At 45.8% G+C, this 17,587-nt stretch overlaps 1 protein-coding gene across 1 annotated transcript in view; it reads left to right on the plus strand.

Moving 5' to 3' along the window:
* Positions 1–231: 231 nt before the first annotated feature.
* Positions 232–17,587, plus strand: part of LOC121569933 (F-box/LRR-repeat protein 7-like) — a 55,967-nt gene continuing 38,611 nt past the window's right edge. Inside the window, exons 1-2 of the mRNA XM_041881285.1 lie at positions 232–672; positions 6,496–6,585. Coding sequence (XP_041737219.1) covers positions 636–672; positions 6,496–6,585 — 127 coding nt within the window. The 5' untranslated portion in view covers positions 232–635. The remainder of the gene's footprint in view (positions 673–6,495; positions 6,586–17,587) is intronic.

Consider the following 17,587-nt stretch of genomic DNA (forward strand, 5'->3'; position numbering starts at 1 on the left):
TCCTCCAAGTCACATACTGTATATCCAAAAGCTAATGTGTGCTCATCGTAGCCTATCATGCTGTGCAATGCCAATGTTGTATTATTTGCTTCATGTAAAATTTTGCCACTGAAGGGGTTCCCTCTGATGTATTTCATCATCTCCCTTTAAATAAGGTGGACTGTCTCTTTAAATCTGGACTAGTGGAGTGAGTTTTCCCTTCATTGCCAGAAGTGATTGGGTATGGTTCTGGACGCCTCCATGACTGCACGCAACCCGCAACAGCTGCTTGCATTTAGGGGGTTTAATTTAAAACGTCTTTTTGATATTATTCTGATGCTGGATTTATTCGAACAATGCAGCCCCGAAGTTTTGGAGTTGAACAAACTATTTGGATAGAGAAGTTACGTTGCCCGTACGGTCTTGGAAACTCTAGTCTGGATTGGTTTGCGTAAAAATTGAAACGTCTTCTATCCCCGTTATTCTGTCAACATCTGGATTAGCCATTCGATGACATGACAAATATTATTTTTGAATTTCCTTAATTCTATGTGATCATTTCGTTTTCCCTATATGATATTGTGTGGACACTTATCCTGGATTTTTGCTTTTTTGGATACCCCTGAGTTCTGCATGTAGATTATGCATTCTTTAGGATGGGTGCGAACAATGGGAAACAGTATGGAAGTGAGGGTGAGTATTTGGAAACTTTGAAGGAAACATTCGCCAGGGCAACCAACTACGGAGAACTAACTTATGTCTTATGAATTCAACCTTGATGGTTTTGTATTAGAATATACTGGAATCTTCTGTTCTGTTCCACAACTGAATTAATTAGTCTATTTTCAGAAGGCCTTTATCCATCCTTGCTCAAGTACGCATTTAATAGCAAATATTTTTTTGCATACAAAAATAGAGCTTTCCTGTACCAAAAAGGCATGCCAGGGTGTTTACTCTTAAAGTGAAGTAGGTTATAACCAGTTATATGGCAGACATTATTTTATGCACATGATCATTCCATCTAGCCTATAGCCGATAGGCCTTCTGTACCAGGTGAGGGGACTTTACTGTATGGGAAGTAAACATCAGACCTCATTGCATAATAGTGACAACCTATATAATGGAACATAAAAAAGATGAGATAGAAGGATTGTTAATTGTGATAATAGCCTATGTTGTCTTGCAAAAATTCAAGATACACATTTAATGGAAGGACCTTAGATAGCCCCCATTGTTTAGGGTGACTCTTACATCAAAAGAGCATAATAGCCTAATTTCTGACTGAGACACATACCATACACAGTGGTGTAAAGTACTTAAGTAAAAATACTTTAAAGTACTAGTCGTTTTTTGGGGTATCTGTACTTTACTATTTATATTTTTAGTAATTTTTACTTCACTACATTCCTAAAGAAAATAGTGTACTTTTTACTCCATAAATTTTCCCTGATACCCAAAAGTACTTGTTACATTTTGAATGCTTAGCAGGACAAGGAAAATGGTCCAATTCACGCACTCATTAAGAGAACATCCTTGGTCATTCCTACTGCCTCTGATCTGGCAGACTCACTAAACAAATGCTTTGTTTGTAAATTATGTCTGAGTGTTGGAGTGTGCCCCTGGCAATCCCTAAATTAAAAAAATACAAGAACATTGTACCATCTGATTTGCTTAATATAAGGAATTTGAAAGTATTTATACTTTTGATACTTAAGAATATTTTAGCAATTAAATTTACTTTTGATACTTAAGTATATTTAAAACCAAATAATTTTTGACTTTTACTCAAGTAGTATTTTATTGGGTGACCTTCACTTTTACGTGAGTCATTTTTTACTAAGGTATCATTACTTTTACTCAAGTATGACAATTGGGTCCTTTTTCCACCACTGACCATACACATACCATAATTCCTCTACCAAGGTCAAAATATGGAAATCTACAAAGAATGACTATTTGGGCTATTTGTGTTCTAGATGGCATATCTCATCAGCTCTTGCCGAGTTCAACACCTCAGACCTCAAGGCTTCTTCCTCAGATTTTAACAGACCATTTTATTGGACCATTTGTGGGTCACTCCTTATGTAAATACATATTTTTGTGTTACAACAGAAATCATGGTTCATTTTGGAGAGAGAATCAGCTTAAACACTACTTGGGTGGCTTAGGATTCATAGCTGTTCATTTTTCTCCACAGGAGGACTCTGAACTAGCCTATGTTTACCCAATGATGTAGCCTGTAGCACAATACGTTGCATGCAGCTCCAATGAAAACCTTCAAACAAGTTATGCAGTAAAGCATTAATATTAACATTAATATTGATATTGAGGTTATCAAACAGCAGCGTGTTAATATGTTTCATAGAGTGTATTTCGGTCCATTTACACATCTGTTTCCAAGTGTCCACCACAATAAATCACACTTCAATAACTAAAATGGAGCAAAACTCTCCCAACACATTATATAAGCACAAGACAGGAAAGGGCGTTTTTTTTCCAGAAATGTCAACAAGCATTTCTCAGGTGCCTTTCACAGGTCCACTTCCTCTGAATGTGTCAACTGTGTGCTGATATTTCCCTCCAAGGACAGGAATCATGAGGTCGGCGCAATTTGTAAAACTCATATCTGCTTCTCGTCCTGTTAGACTAATGTTCTCTCCAGTAATATCTCAGCAAAGACGGGGGGCCTTTATCAATTAGATTTTCTCACCTCCTGCATCCTCTCTCCCCTGTCTTCTCTCGAGGAGAGTCGACGAGGAGAATGAACATGGATGGAAATGCGCTTGCTTGAAAGGAGACTGCCCTTCTCCACTCGCGTGTCATTAGGCAAATTACGTTTACAGGGGTGGATCCCAAAATAAATGTGTAACGTGCTCAAAACTAATTAAGTTAGTTGTGCCAGACATTTTATAGATAAAACAATAAATAGCATATTGTTTTTAAACATCTGCATGTTTTTCTCCTTTGACAAAACAAAAGCTGATTCAAAGGGGGTGTGGCAGATTTCAAAACGCTTCCGCGTTATGATACACATGAGTGTCCTCGATGAAAGGTGGCTATCGAGGAGGGGAGGACACTCTTCAGTATGCCTACTAATGAATTGACACCCTCCTCAAACACTTATCAGTTTCCAAGTCACGGAGGAGAGAGGACGGAGGATGGAATTCTGGCCAAATGAGAAAACCCCAGGGAAAGGAGGTGTACAATCCAGGCTAAAATGAACAGAGTTTAAAGTAAAAATCTCTATTTGTGGCCAAAGCATAAATTGGGAGAAAAAAACACTTCAAAAATCCATCTCAAACTTATATCTCAAACAGACCATTTAAAAAATGCTTGCTATTTTTTTCCTCACAGAACATGATGTCATGTTGGCTCATTGGCTGAGCTAGCCAATCAGCTGTCTACTTACATTCATGTTTTTAATGATTGGCGTACACCCACACCATTCTGTTGTTGGGTACGCCCACACCATTCTGTTGTTGGGTACGCCCACACCATTCCAACACAGAAAAGCTGCTTTTTAACATACTTTAGTTTTTAAAAAATTGGAAGGAAAACTATTTCACTCATATTGTAATTAATTATAGGTCATATTTCCTAGAAATCTGGAAACACTGGAGAGTTACTTTAACATCTATATGGTTCTCTATCATGATGATGTGAAATATGAAAAAAATAAAATATGTATGCACTCACTCTGGATAAGAGCATCTGCTAAATGACTAAAATGTTTTTAAAAAATGTGACTCAGTTTGGTGGAAACCATAGCAGATGTGCTGTCTTTATGATGTCACCACAACATGTCACCGATATCATACAGCAGTTTGAACACGAAAGGCATATGAGTTGCATTATATTTCCTCTAAAAGAGTGTGTGTGTGCGTGTGTGTGTGTACAGTGGGGAAAAAAAGTATTTAGTCAGCCACCAATTGTGCAAGTTCTCCCACTTAAAAAGATGAGAGAGGCCTGTAATTTTCATCATAGGTACACGTCAACTATGACAGACAAAATGAGGAAAAAAAATCCAGAAAATCACATTGTAGGATTTTTTATGAATTTATTTGCAAATTATGGTGGAACATAAGTATTTGGTCAATAACAAAAGTTTCTCAATACTTTGTTATATACCCTTTGTTGGCAATGACACAGGTCAAACGTTTTCTGTAAGTCTTCACAAGGTTTTCACACACTGTTGCTGGTATTTTGGCCCATTCCTCCATGCAGATCTCCTCTAGAGCAGTGATGTTTTGGGGCTGTCGATGGGCAACACGGACTTTCAACTCCCTCCAAAGATTTTCTATGGGGTTGAGATCTGGAGACTGGCTAGGCCATTCCAGGACCTTGAAATGCTTCTTACGAAGCCACTCCTTCGTTGCCCGGGTGGTGTGTTTGGGATCATTGTCATGCTGAAAGACCCAGCCACGTTTCATCTTCAATGCCCTTGCTGATGGAAGGAGGTTTTCACTCAAAATCACATGATACATGGCCCCATTCATTCTTTCCTTTACACGGATCAGTCGTCCTGGTCCCTTTGCAGAAAAACAGCCCCAAAGCATGATGTTTCCACCCCCATGCTTCACAGTAGGTATGGTGTTCTTTGGATGCAACTCAGCATTCTTTGTCCTCCAAACACGACAAGTTCTATTTTGGTTTCATCTGACCATATGACATATGACATTCTCCCAATCCTCTTCTGGATCATCCAAATGCACTCTAGCAAACTTCAGACGGGCCTGGACATGTACTGGCTTAAGCAGGGGGTCACGTCTGCACTGCAGGATTTGAGTCCCTGGCGGCGTAGTGTGTTACTGATGGTAGGCTTTGTTACTTTGGTCTCAGCTCTCTGCAGGTCATTCACTAGGTCCCCCCGTGTGGTTCTGGGATTTTTGCTCACCGTTCTTGGGATCATTTTGACCCCACGGGGTGAGATCTTGCGTGGAGCCCCAGATCGAGGGAGATTATAAGTGGTCTTGTATGTCTTCCATTTCCTAATAATTGCTCCCACAGTTGATTTCTTCCAACCAAGCTGCTTACCTATTGCAGATTCAGTCTTCCCAGCCTGGTGCAGGTCTACAATTTTGTTTCTGGTGTCCTTTGACAGCTCTTTGGTCTTGGCCATAGTGGAGTTTGGAGTGTGACTGTTTGAGGTTGTGGACAGGTGTCTTTTATACTGATAACAAGTTCAAACAGGTGCCATTAATACAGGTAACGAGTGGAGGACAGAGAAAACTCTTAAAGAAGAAGTTACAGGTCTGTGAGAGCCAGAAATCTTGCTTGTTTGTAGGTGACCAAATACTTATTTTCCACCATAATTTGCAAATGAATTCATTAAAAATCCTACAATGTGATTTTCTGGATTTTTTTTCCTCAATTTGTCTGTCATAGTTGACGTGTACATATGATGAAAATGACAGGCCTCTCTCATCTTTTTAAGTGGGAGAACTTGCACAATTGGTGGCTGACTAAATACATTTTTTCCCCACTGTATGTAGGCTTTATGTGGGAGGGGAAGTTGCACTTGAAAATTACTAGTCTGGTGAGGTTGGTTTTAGTATAGTCATTACAAATGAGGTGTTAAGACGTCTTTACCTCTTTCAACGGCTAAGCTAAGCTGTGTCCTGGGGGCAGCTTGTTTTAGCACTAGCCATCTTCCAGCGCTCTTACTTTCCTCTCACAGCGTTCATGCATGTTTACCACATTTCTCTGGCGTTGTCTAGTCCATGTCCATGAGTGGCCTTGATGTAAGTATTTGTACATAGGCGTGTGTTGTGTGGGTGTAACTGCTTGGGAAGACCTAGGAGGCTCTCACGCTGGGTGAAGGCACTGACCTCGCTTCAGCTCAGCGAAGCCACAAAGCTGCATTTATGATCTGATGGAGGAATGAGGTGCAGCAAAAAAGAAATATCCACTAACAGCCTCTTGGCTCTCAGAGAGGAGTGTGAGGAAAGCATGTCATCAGCAGCTTTTCATGGAGAAGAAAACAGCTAGAAACCAACCTTCTAGACTAAACTCACAGCATATAGTTAAGCTGTGTACGACTGAGTACTGACCATACATCTAGTTATTCTACATACAGAATACTGCTTACAGCTGGGACCACTACACTGAATGGCCCAAGAGGACCCATGAAGCTGCAATCGCAGATCATATGTGATTACTCTTTTCCCTCTCTGACAGGACAGCCTTTCCCTTCTGTCTTTTCAGTTTTCTTGGAAGCAGAGGTTAAAGGGGAATTGTTGGAAACGAGATTCCTTTTCTAAATGGAATAGGGGACACACTATCATAGGAAGCAACCAACAAAAATGTTGAACACATGCCAAGGTGAAATGTCCAACTGAAACTGAGGGAGGTAGAAGTAATAAAAGACAGCAGAGATGGCTCTCCCTGTTTCCATAGTATGCTATTCTTCTGTTGGTTAAACCCTTTCAGATATCTCACCCTATCAAAATCAATAGACAATCTTTCATGAGTGTAACATCTATGTATGTATTTCCTGACTGTTTTCCTTGTCCACAGGTAAAGGTAGCTCCAGCATCTCCTCTGACATTAGTTCGAGTACGGATCACACACCGACCAAAGCTCCAAAGAATGTGGCTACCGCCGAAGGTAAGGCATCTGGTGCTCATTATTCAACCCCCCCTCCCCCATTCTCTTTCTGTAATACTGCCTATTTTTGGAGAAACTTGTGTGTTCCTGGGATAACCGTAAATTGAAAACAAACTCACAGCTCTCATCAGAGCTAAGGAGCCGAAGGCTTTTCTTGTGCTTTGTTTCAAAACTCCTGCCCCCTCGAAGAGGAAGAATGCTTGTCCAAACTGGTAATATCAGGGCTGAGTGTTGTCAGTGAGCATGCTCTTTATCTGTGTGTCTGTGTGTGTGTGTCTGCCGGTGCAAGAAAGAGAGAGAGATGGAGAGAGAGAGGGGGCGAGAGAAAGAAGACCGATGGGAAATGCTGAAGAGAACATATACTGTGATGTATTACATTATCTAGCAATAACAGGAATAGCTAAAATATGCCAATTTTCTGCTATTTGTTTGGTCTGGAATGCATGGCCATTAAGCTGATGCATTAGCTTGTATCATCGGTGTAGTGGTTAGCACTGTGCCTCTCACAAATAGACCCTCTCCTTCCAGGCAGACATTGTTCCACAGTGGCACTCCTTCTCCTTCCTCCAACCTCAGTTACCAGTGAGTATGCCCAGGCAATGTGCCAAACTGGCAACATCAGGGGCCTGCTCTTCATCGTGCTAGTGTGTTTGTAACTCCTGTCGATTTTGTGGTTGTCAAATCATTAAAAAAAATATCCATGATATTAAGACAGTTGCATATATCCAAGCAATGCTCTGACTTTGGTAGAGAAATACATGTCCTCTCCAATATGTGTAACAGATGTCTTTCTTGAGGGTCTGTCAATCTGTTTGACAGTTCGTCAATCAAAGGAGCTGACTGACTGCTTGCGTTTATGGAATGAAACCCTAAATGTTAGGCTATGGTTCAACCCAGCACTCAGAGAAACAACACGACAAAGGGAGTGGAAGAAACAAAAATATTTAATCAAAGTTAAAATTGTCTTAGTCCAAAAACAACTGAAGTAAAGGAACAGAGTGGGCTAGTCGGCTCCGGAGGAAGGAGAGGCTGAGGCAGGCAGGCAGGCAGGCAGGCAGACCGACAGGCAGGAAGGCAGGCAGGTTGGGAGATATGTCCGAAACTAAAGACAAAACAAACGACAGGTTAAGGAGAGTGGAGAGCCAGGCTGAAGACAAAGACAAAATAACTTTACTGGTGAGCCAAGTTACCGCTCTGGTAAGAACAACGATCTGGCGCCGGTGGAGAGCCATGCCCAGGAATAAGTAGTGCAGGTTGATGAGAGAATAGGATGCAGCTGCGTAGGCAGGAATCACTGGAAACAACCCGCAGCTGCACAGGAGAGGCAGATCCTGAGCACGCCCCTGATCCACTCCAGACACACCCACATAAAGGGGACAAACACACATACAGATACAACAGAAAAGAGGGGACAAAACAAGGAGGAAGGGAAACAGAAAAGGGAGAGACAAGCTGCCCACATAACAGTACCCCCTCAATGGTCGCCACCTGGCGACCCACCAGGCCTGTCAGGGTTGTCGTGATGGAAGTCCGTGATCAGCTGAGGATCCAACACAAAAACGCTTAGGGACCCAAGACCTCTCCTCTGGTCCATAACCTTCCCAATCGACTAGGTATTGGAGACCCCTACCCCGCCTCCGAGAGTCCAGGAGCCTACTGACGGTGTAGGCCGGATGGTCGTCAATGAGGCGAACAGGTGGAGGTGGATCAGCCGGCGGACACAAAAGGCTGGAGGACACAGGTTTCAGTTGGGAGACGTGGAAAGTAGGGTGTATCTTCATGGCTGAAGGCAACTTCAAACGAACCGTAGCGGGGTTAATGATGGACTCCACCACAAACGGACCCAGGTACCGAGGAGACAGCTTGCGTGATTTGGTACGAAGAGGTACGTTCTTAGATGACAGCCAAACCTCTTGACCAGGATGAAACACAGGTGCGGGAGTCCTGCTCCTATCCGCTGTTGTCTTGTTCCTGTCGGTGGTCCGAAGCAATGCTTCCCGAGCGCTCCACACTCTCTGGCAGCGGCGGAGGTTCTCCTGAACCGAAGGAACAGCCAATTCCTTCTCCTGAGCAGGAAACAGAGGGGTTGATAACCCATGGTAACCTCGAAGGGTGAAAGACCGGTGACAGAGGCGGTGAGGGAGTTGTGGCGTACTCTATCCAGGGCAGATGTTTGGCCCAGGATGATGGATGTTGAGCAGCCACACAACGAAGGGTTGCTTCGAGGTTTTGATTGGCTCTTTCTGTTTGACCGTTGGTCTGGGGATGAAACCCTGAGGACAGACTAACGGAAGCACCCAAAGCAGAACAGAAAACCTTCCAAACACGGGAAGTAAACTGTGGGCCTCTATCAGATACGATGTCCACAGGTATTCCATGGGGACGGAATACATGTTGGACTAGGAGGTCCGCTGTCTCACTGGCAGACGGTAATTTTGGTAATGCTATATAGTGGACAGATTTAGAGAATCTGTCCACAATGGTAAGTATAGTATCATTACCTTCAGACTTGGGTAGGCCGGTGACAAAATCCATGGCAATGTGGGACCAGGGACGGCTGGGAACTGGGAGGGGTAGCAGCAGCCCCGAAGGGGACTGATGGGAGGCTTTGCCCCGAGCACAGGTTGAACAGGCTGCCACAAAAGCCCGAACGTCAGTTTCCATTGAAGGCCACCAAAAATGTCTCCTAAGCAGCGTCAACGTGCGTCTCATCCCAGGGTGACCAGCAAAACGGGAGGTGTGAATCCACTGCAACACCTGAGACCGGACCGTCTCGGGAACAAAGAGTAGGTTGGGAGGTCCATCACCCGGTCCCGGGTCCGTGGCAAGTGCAGTCTTCACAAGAGACTCGATCTCCCACTGAACAGCCGCCACGACGCATGAGGAAGGCAGGACTGCCTCAGGCTCGCTGGTCTCCGAAGGGTCAGCAAACTGGCGGGACAAAGCATCTGGTTTAACATTTCTTGACCCCGGTCTGTATGTAAGAATAAAGTTAAACCTACTAAAAAACAGGGCCCATCTGGCTTGGCGTGAGTTGAGTCTCTTAGTGGCTTGGATGTAAGCCAAGTTTTTGTGGTCAGTCCAGACCACAAACGGCAGTTCAGCTCCATCCAGCCAGTGCCGCCATTCTTCCAGTGCAAGCTTGACCGCCAGCAGTTCCCGGTTTCCAACGTCGTAATTCCGTTCTGTGGGTGACAATTTCTTGGAGAAAAAAGCACAGGGGTGAAGCTTTTGGTCAGTGGGGGGAGCGCTGGGAGAGGACTGCTCCCACACCTGAGTCCGACGCGTCCACCTCCACAACAAACTGCAGAGAGGTATTGGGGTGTATCAACACGGGGAGGTGGAAAACAGTTCCTTCAAAACCCCTACCGCCTGCTCCGCCTCAGGGGACCACCGAAAAGGGACTTTAGGAGATGTGAGTCTTGTAAGGGGTGCCACCACTCTACTAAAACCCTTAATGAATCTACGGTAGAAGTTAGCAAAGCCCAAAAATCGTTGAAGTTGCTTACGGGTGGTGGGTGTGGGCCATTCCGTCACTGCCCGGATCTTCTCGGGGTCCGCCTTCACCTGCCCGCTCTCAATTATGAATCCAAGGAACGATGTAGACTGTTTGTGGAACTCACACTTCTCTGCTTTGACGTACAGCTTGTTCTCCAAGAGCCGTTGAAGGACTTGACGGACGTGTGACTCATGCTCCTCGGGTGACTTGGAAAAAACAAGAATATCATCCAGGTATACAAAGACAAAACGGTTCAAAAAATCCCTAAGAACATCGTTCACCATGGCTTGGAAAACCGCAGGGGCATTTGAAAGCCCAAAGGGCATGACCAAATACTCAAAATGTCCCAGTGGAGTGTTGAAAGCGGTTTTCCACTCATCTCCCTTTCGGATTCGGACAAGGTGATAAGCATTCCTGAGGTCGAGCTTGGAAAACACTGTGGCGCCATGCAGAGGTTCAAAAGCTGAGTTGATGAGTGGAAGGGGATACTTGTTTTTAACAGTTATGTTGTTTAAACCCCTGAAATCGATACAGGGGCGTAACGACTTGTCCTTCTTTTCCACGAAAAGAAACCTGCACCCAAAGGAGACGACGAGGGACGGATTATGCCCGAGACCAGAGAATCACCAATGTACTGCTCCATTGCCTCTCTTTCCGGTCGGGACAGATTGTATAACCGACTAGAGGGCAAGGGAGCACCAGGAAGCAGTTCAATAGGGCAATCATAAGGCCTATGTGGTGGTAGAGACAGAGCCTTGTCCTTACTGAAAACCTCCGCTAAGTCATGGTATTCTTTGGGGACAGATGACAGATCAAGAGGAGCTGAGGGAGGAGTTGGGTTACACTTAGTGCGGGGAACCGCTGACCTCAGGCACTCGGAATGGCAGTTAGTGCTCCAACTGAGAATGGTGTGACGTGTCCAATCAATTTGTGGGTTGTGAAGAGCCAACCAGGGGAAGCCAAGGATTAGGGAGGTAGCTGAGCCAGACATAACTCTTAGCTGAATGCTTTCACAATGATTGCCAGAAATCACTAGGGAAACGGGGTGGTTTGATGAGTTATCTCCCCGAGGAGGCGCCCATCAAGGGCTGTGACCCGAATGGGGGTAGGTAGTGGCTCCATGGGGATACGAGCTTGTGTAACGAACTGGTGGCTAATAAAGTTATCTTCTGCACCTGAGTCTATGAGAGCTGAGAGTGGCAGGGAATGACTCTGGAAACGTAAGGTTACAGGTACTTGTAATCGGGGAATGATGGGTTCAGGATCTAACTCTGGGCTCGCAAGTAGACCCACCGTTACGAGCGAGCCTTGTCTTTTGGCCGCTTAGGGCATGTAGCCAGAATGTGTGTGGCGTCTCCACAGTACAGGCACTCACCCGCCTGGAGGCGCCGTTGCCGCTCTGCTGGAGGTAGTCGAGCTCGACCCACTTGCATAGGTTCCTCCTCTGTGCTCGGGATGGAATCAGGAACAAGAAGCTGCCGACTCCGGAGAGGCGAGACTCGAGTGGTTGAAGGCTGGGGAACTCGTCCTCCTAGATGTGGCCGATCGCCTCTCTCCCGACGCCTCTCCCGCAACCGATTGTCTAGCTTGATGGACAGGGAAACGAGAGAATGTAAATCATGTGGCTCATCACGAGCAGCCAGTTCATCCTTAATGGCTTCATCCAAACCGTTTAGAAATGCTCCTTGAAGTGCCACATTGTTCCACTTGGAGTCCGCTGCCAACGTCCAGAACTCAATAGAGTACTCTGCCACACTGTTAGAACCCTGCCTCAAATTAAAAAGTATCTTGGAGGAATTACCCACATGGTCAGGATGGTCAAAAACAGTCTTCAATTTAGCAGAGAAATCAGCAAAAGTCAATCCAGTCAAAGTTTGATCTGAGCACACAGCCTCAGCCCAAACCAGAGCTTTCCCTCTTAACAGCCCCAGAACATAATGTACCTTAGATGAATCAGTAGAAAACGACAGTGGTCTCTGCCGAAAAATCAAGTCACACTGAAGCAAAAATCCCCGGCACTTGTCCAATTCTCCATTGAACGGTTCAGGCGACGTGACAGGGGGTTCCCGACGGAACGAAGCCTGCCTAGTGTCCGAGGAAACAACTTGGGGTGCATCAAACTGGGGGTCAGAGAGAGATGGAGAACTGATAACAGACAATTTAGAGACGTGTGTAGTTAACTGAGTCACCTGGTTCAGCAGTTGATGATTATCTTCCACAAGAGTCCGAATCAACTGGTCATGCTGTCCTAGCAACGTTCCTTGAGCCTGGATAGCTTGTTGGAAGCTGTCTTTGTTTGCCCCGTGCTGTTTCTCTGTTGGGTCCATGGCCAGATCGTTCTGTTAGGCTATGGTTCAACCCAGCACTCAGAGAAACAACACGACAAAGGGAGTGGAAGAAACAAAAATATTTAATCAAAGTTAAAATTGTCTTAGTCCAAAAACAACTGAAGTAAAGGAACAGAGTGGGCTAGTCGGCTCCGGAGGAAGGAGAGGCTGAGGCAGGCAGGCAGGCAGGCAGGCAGGCAGGCAGACCGACAGGCAGGAAGGCAGGCAGGTTGGGAGATATGTCCGAAACTAAAGACAAAACAAACGACAGGTTAAGGAGAGTGGAGAGCCAGGCTGAAGACAAAGACAAAATAACTTTACTGGTGAGCCAAGTTACCGCTCTGGTAAGAACAACGATCTGGCGCCGGTGGAGAGCCATGCCCAGGAATAAGTAGTGCAGGTTGATGAGAGAATAGGATGCAGCTGCGTAGGCAGGAATCACTGGAAACAACCCGCAGCTGCACAGGAGAGGCAGATCCTGAGCACGCCCCCTGATCCACTCCAGACACACCCACATAAAGGGGACAAACACACATACAGATACAACAGAAAAAGAGGGGACAAAACAAGGAGGAAGGGAAACAGAAAAGGGAGAGACAAGCTGCCCACATAACACTAAATGTCTATCAGCAGTTTAGAATGTGTTTCATATAACTGTACTTAGCGTCTGCTGAGCTTCAATCTTCTCAAACCCATCATAGACAAAGGTCAGGCAGTTTTCCATTTAAGAAAAAAATGCCATATGCTTCTAAACCATCTTTAGACACACACACACACACACAGACACACACACACACACAGACACTTTTTATATTTGCTTTGAAAGAGAGGAATGAGGTATTCTTGTGGTGCTTCCCACAAGAAAACAAACACATGGGCTACCCAGTACTTCTGGCTGTCACTCAGTCATACATTTCAAGGTGTTGCTGAGAGAATAGAAATAATAATATTTTTGGTTCATACAAAAATTTGAATGATGCGCGGGTCAGCTGTCTGTCACCCGCCTGCAATTGCTAATAACACATCCGCAACTGCCTGACTATATGTGATAAAGTGGAAATTTGATGCCTGCACCAACCCTCACCCGCAATTTAGAAAAAATGCGCTGTACAGTCAGATAATTTATATTTATTTTATTTAACCTTTATTTAACTAGGCAAGTCAGTTAAGAACACATTTTTATTTACAATGACGGCCTACCAAAAGGCAAAAGGCCTCCTGCAGGGACAAATATTTGTTTATATATATATATATATATATATATATATATTGTGATGTCACGAGAGGCTGTGTCCTGGAGGGACGTTACATCCCCCTGAGATGGCTGCAAACCCAGACAGCTATGGCTCCATCTGCTGGTATGGTCGGGAACTCCACCCCTCTATGGCCAATCTTCCCACGCAGCTGAAACAAATGAGGAGCTGATGAGCTGAAGGTTTGGGGGAAGTGAAGAGACACAGTCTCCAACCTGGGCTCTCTGGAGGACAAGAGTGCTGCACGTCCACTTCCATGAGGAATATAAGGATTTGGAGATACTTACCTTTGGGAAATACTCACCTTGGGATATATGCACCTGTGGAAATACGTGAGAGACATTTGGAAGGACTTTTTGCTGGGTTGGCCACTAGCTGCAACGTGGACTACAGTAAGGCTGGGGAAAAGTTATCTGAGCGAGTGAGAATTATGATTTTGGATGTGGAAGAGACATCCCTGAACTGTTAACCCTTAAAGAGCCACAAGAGAACAGAATTTTGTTATATTTTCGTTAATTTCCCAAGACCTATAATAAAATCCTTGTTTTGTTTGAACCTTGTCTCCTTGCACTACTTGAGCAATCCCGCTGAAAGCTGTGTAGCCTCTCGTGACGTCACAGATGGTGGAGAATACAGGCACGCTCAAGCGTTAATAGTGCATGTCAGAGGAGGATACCGAAGGTTTGATCACCCAGTTTTCCAAGTTGGCCGTAGGCTCCCCGCCGACTGAAATGGAGGACATATTGAAAGCCCTTGTTGCTGGCCAGCAAGCCCAGATGCAAGCAAACGTGGCTCTCTTGGAGGAGCAAAAGAAAGCCAACCTTCTGAAGGCAGAGGAATTGCAGTTGCAGAGACAGAGGGTGGTCCAAAAATACCCGCCCAATAAAGGCAAGTGACTTTATATCTAAGATGGGAGCTACCGATGACATTGAGGCATACCTGCATGCATTTGAGGCCACGGCCACTAGGGAAGCCTGGCCCAAGCAACAGTGGGTTGGTCTGTTAGCCCCCCTTTCTAACCGGGGAATCGCTGAATGCTGTCCGGGACCTGGGCCCTGACCAGGTTACTGACTATGATGCCCTGAAGTCTGAGATCCTCAGCAGATATGGACTCACAAAGTTTGGTATGGCCCAGCGCTTTCACAGCTGGACCTTCCAACCAGACCAACCTCCTCGGGCGCAGATGCATGAACTTGTCCGAATCGCAAGGAAATGGCTGGATCCGCAGAGGAATACAGCAGCGGCGGTGGTGGAGGCCGTTGTGGTGGATCGTTACCTACGCGCCCTGCCTTATGAGGCAAAACGGTTCATCAGTCAACAGGCCTTGACCACGGCTGATCTGACCGTGGAAGCTGTGGAAAAGTACCAGGCCACAGCGGAGATGCTGAATGCTTCCCGAAAAGACCCCAGGAGTGCGGCCCCACCACAAATGGGAAGAACCCGTCCAAAGGACCCCAAGGTCTCGAACCCAGCCACGTCAGGACTTATCCCGGCTCCAGGGGGAGCCAGAAACCAGGCGGGTCCAAGAAGAGTACACCAGGAGGGGGAAACTCGACAGTGTTACCGGTGTGGGGAGATGGGACATATCTCCTGGCAGTGTGGGAAACCAGCCGATGAACCTATGCCCACTGCGGAGTCCTCCAGCTCAGCACCCACACACCGTTTTGCCTCGCTCTTGGGAGTCGTAGATGGCGGCCCAGATCGACCCCCCCACCTGCCCGGTAACTGTGAATCACCATGATGTGGAGGCCTTACTGGATTCTGGTAGCCGGGCCACCCTGGTGCGTAAGGATTTGGTGGGCCCAACGTGTCTGACCCCGGGGAAAGTCCTCCCAGTTTCCTGTGTCCATGGGGACACCAGAGAATACCCCATTACTGAACTTACAATGACCAGCACACGGGGAACCATACACACGACGGCGGGGGTGGTTGATTCCCTCCCCGTCCCTGTCCTAATTGGACGAGACTGCCCAGCCTTTTTTCCACTCTGGAGAGAGTCTCAGGAGAGGATAACCCGAGTACCTCGGAAACGGAGAGGCAAGACTCATCCTGGGAAGGCTCCGGTGCAATCCTCCGAGTTACTCACTCCCGCCCGGGCTCTGATAGGGATGGCAGGTGCCCAGACCGACACAGAGACGGAGCTACAGAATCTGGACAAAGAACTGTCTGGTCTGAAGGGGACCGCTGGGAGGTATCGTTTGTTAAAGCAACAGTTAGACATGAAGACAGAAGAGTTAGATATCCTCCAGGCTAAACTCCAACAGAGCTCCTTCCCTAAGCAACAGGAGGAGCTGGAGAGGCTGCGCAGGACCATCGAGGAGTGTGAGGAGACCCTGCGCAGTAGTAAGGAGGTCCAGAAGAAGGCAGAGGAGAAGTACAAGGTGTTGGAGAACAAGATGAAGAATGCGGAGGCAGAGAGAGAGAAGGAACTGAAAGCTGCTCAACAGAAGCTAAACTCTGCTAAAACCAAGGCTGATGCGTTCAGTAAGAAACTCAAGGAGAGACAACAGGAGGCTGAGTCCCTGGTCCTAGAGGTGGAGGAGTTGAAGAGAGAGCAGGCTGGCAAGCACCACGGCAATGCGGACGCCCTCTCCCGGCGTGATGCCTTCTTCGCTGCCTTTACCCGACGAGGACGTCGGTCCCGAGGAGGGGGATGTGTGATGTCACGAGAGGCTGTGTCCTGGAGGGACGTTACATCCCCCTGAGATGGCTGCAAACCCAGACAGCTATGGCTCCATCTGCTGGTATGGTCGGGAACTCCACCCCTCTATGGCCAATCTTCCCACGCAGCTGAAACAAATGAGGAGCTGATGAGCTGAAGGTTTGGGGGAAGTGAAGAGACACAGTCTCCAACCTGGGCTCTCTGGAGGACAAGAGTGCTGCACGTCCACTTCCATGAGGAATATAAGGATTTGGAGATACTTACCTTTGGGAAATACTCACCTTGGGATATATGCACCTGTGGAAATACGTGAGAGACATTTGGAAGGACTTTTTGCTGGGTTGGCCACTAGCTGCAACGTGGACTACAGTAAGGCTGGGGAAAAGTTATCTGAGCGAGTGAGAATTATGATTTTGGATGTGGAAGAGACATCCCTGAACTGTTAACCCTTAAAGAGCCACAAGAGAACAGAATTTTGTTATATTTTCGTTAATTTCCCAAGACCTATAATAAAATCCTTGTTTTGTTTGAACCTTGTCTCCTTGCACTACTTGAGCAATCCCGCTGAAAGCTGTGTAGCCTCTCGTGACGTCACAATATATATATATAGGACAAAACACAAATCACGACAAGAGAGACACCACAACACTACATAAAGAGAGACCTAAAACAACAACATAGCATGGCAGCAACACATGACAACACAGCATGGTAGCAACACAACATGACAACAACATGGTAGCAACACAACATGGCAGCAGCACAACATGGTAGCAGCACAAAACATGCTACAAACATTATTGGGCACAGACAACAGCACAAAGGGCAAGAAGGTAGAGACAACAATACATTACGCGAAGCAGTGAAGAATGAAGAGATGGAGATAAAACTGTCCAGTTTGAGTGTTTTTTGATAGGCTTATGTTTCTGCTTATAATATCTGACATTTTGGTAGGCTATTTGTTAGTCAATTCAGCTTCTCTTCTGTCATTACTTGTTGCCCTAAAAGACTAAATAAACAATTTCTCACCAGAATAATGTAATAAACCGATAGAATGAATGCTTCAATGTAGTTGACATTGGTAAAGTTTGTTTTCTCTTTCCTCTTTCATCTCTACTTCTCTCATGAAGCAAAGACGTTTAAGGACCGGGGAGAAAATACAATAATTCCCAAAATACATTATGGATTTATTGCAAGTAATGCTTAATTCTGCAGGAGTTCATATTATATTAGGCTATGTGAGAGGTTATAGACCTACAGT

This window comes from Coregonus clupeaformis, chromosome 7 (assembly GCF_020615455.1).
Source record: "Coregonus clupeaformis isolate EN_2021a chromosome 7, ASM2061545v1, whole genome shotgun sequence".
NCBI lineage: Eukaryota > Metazoa > Chordata > Actinopteri > Salmoniformes > Salmonidae > Coregonus > Coregonus clupeaformis.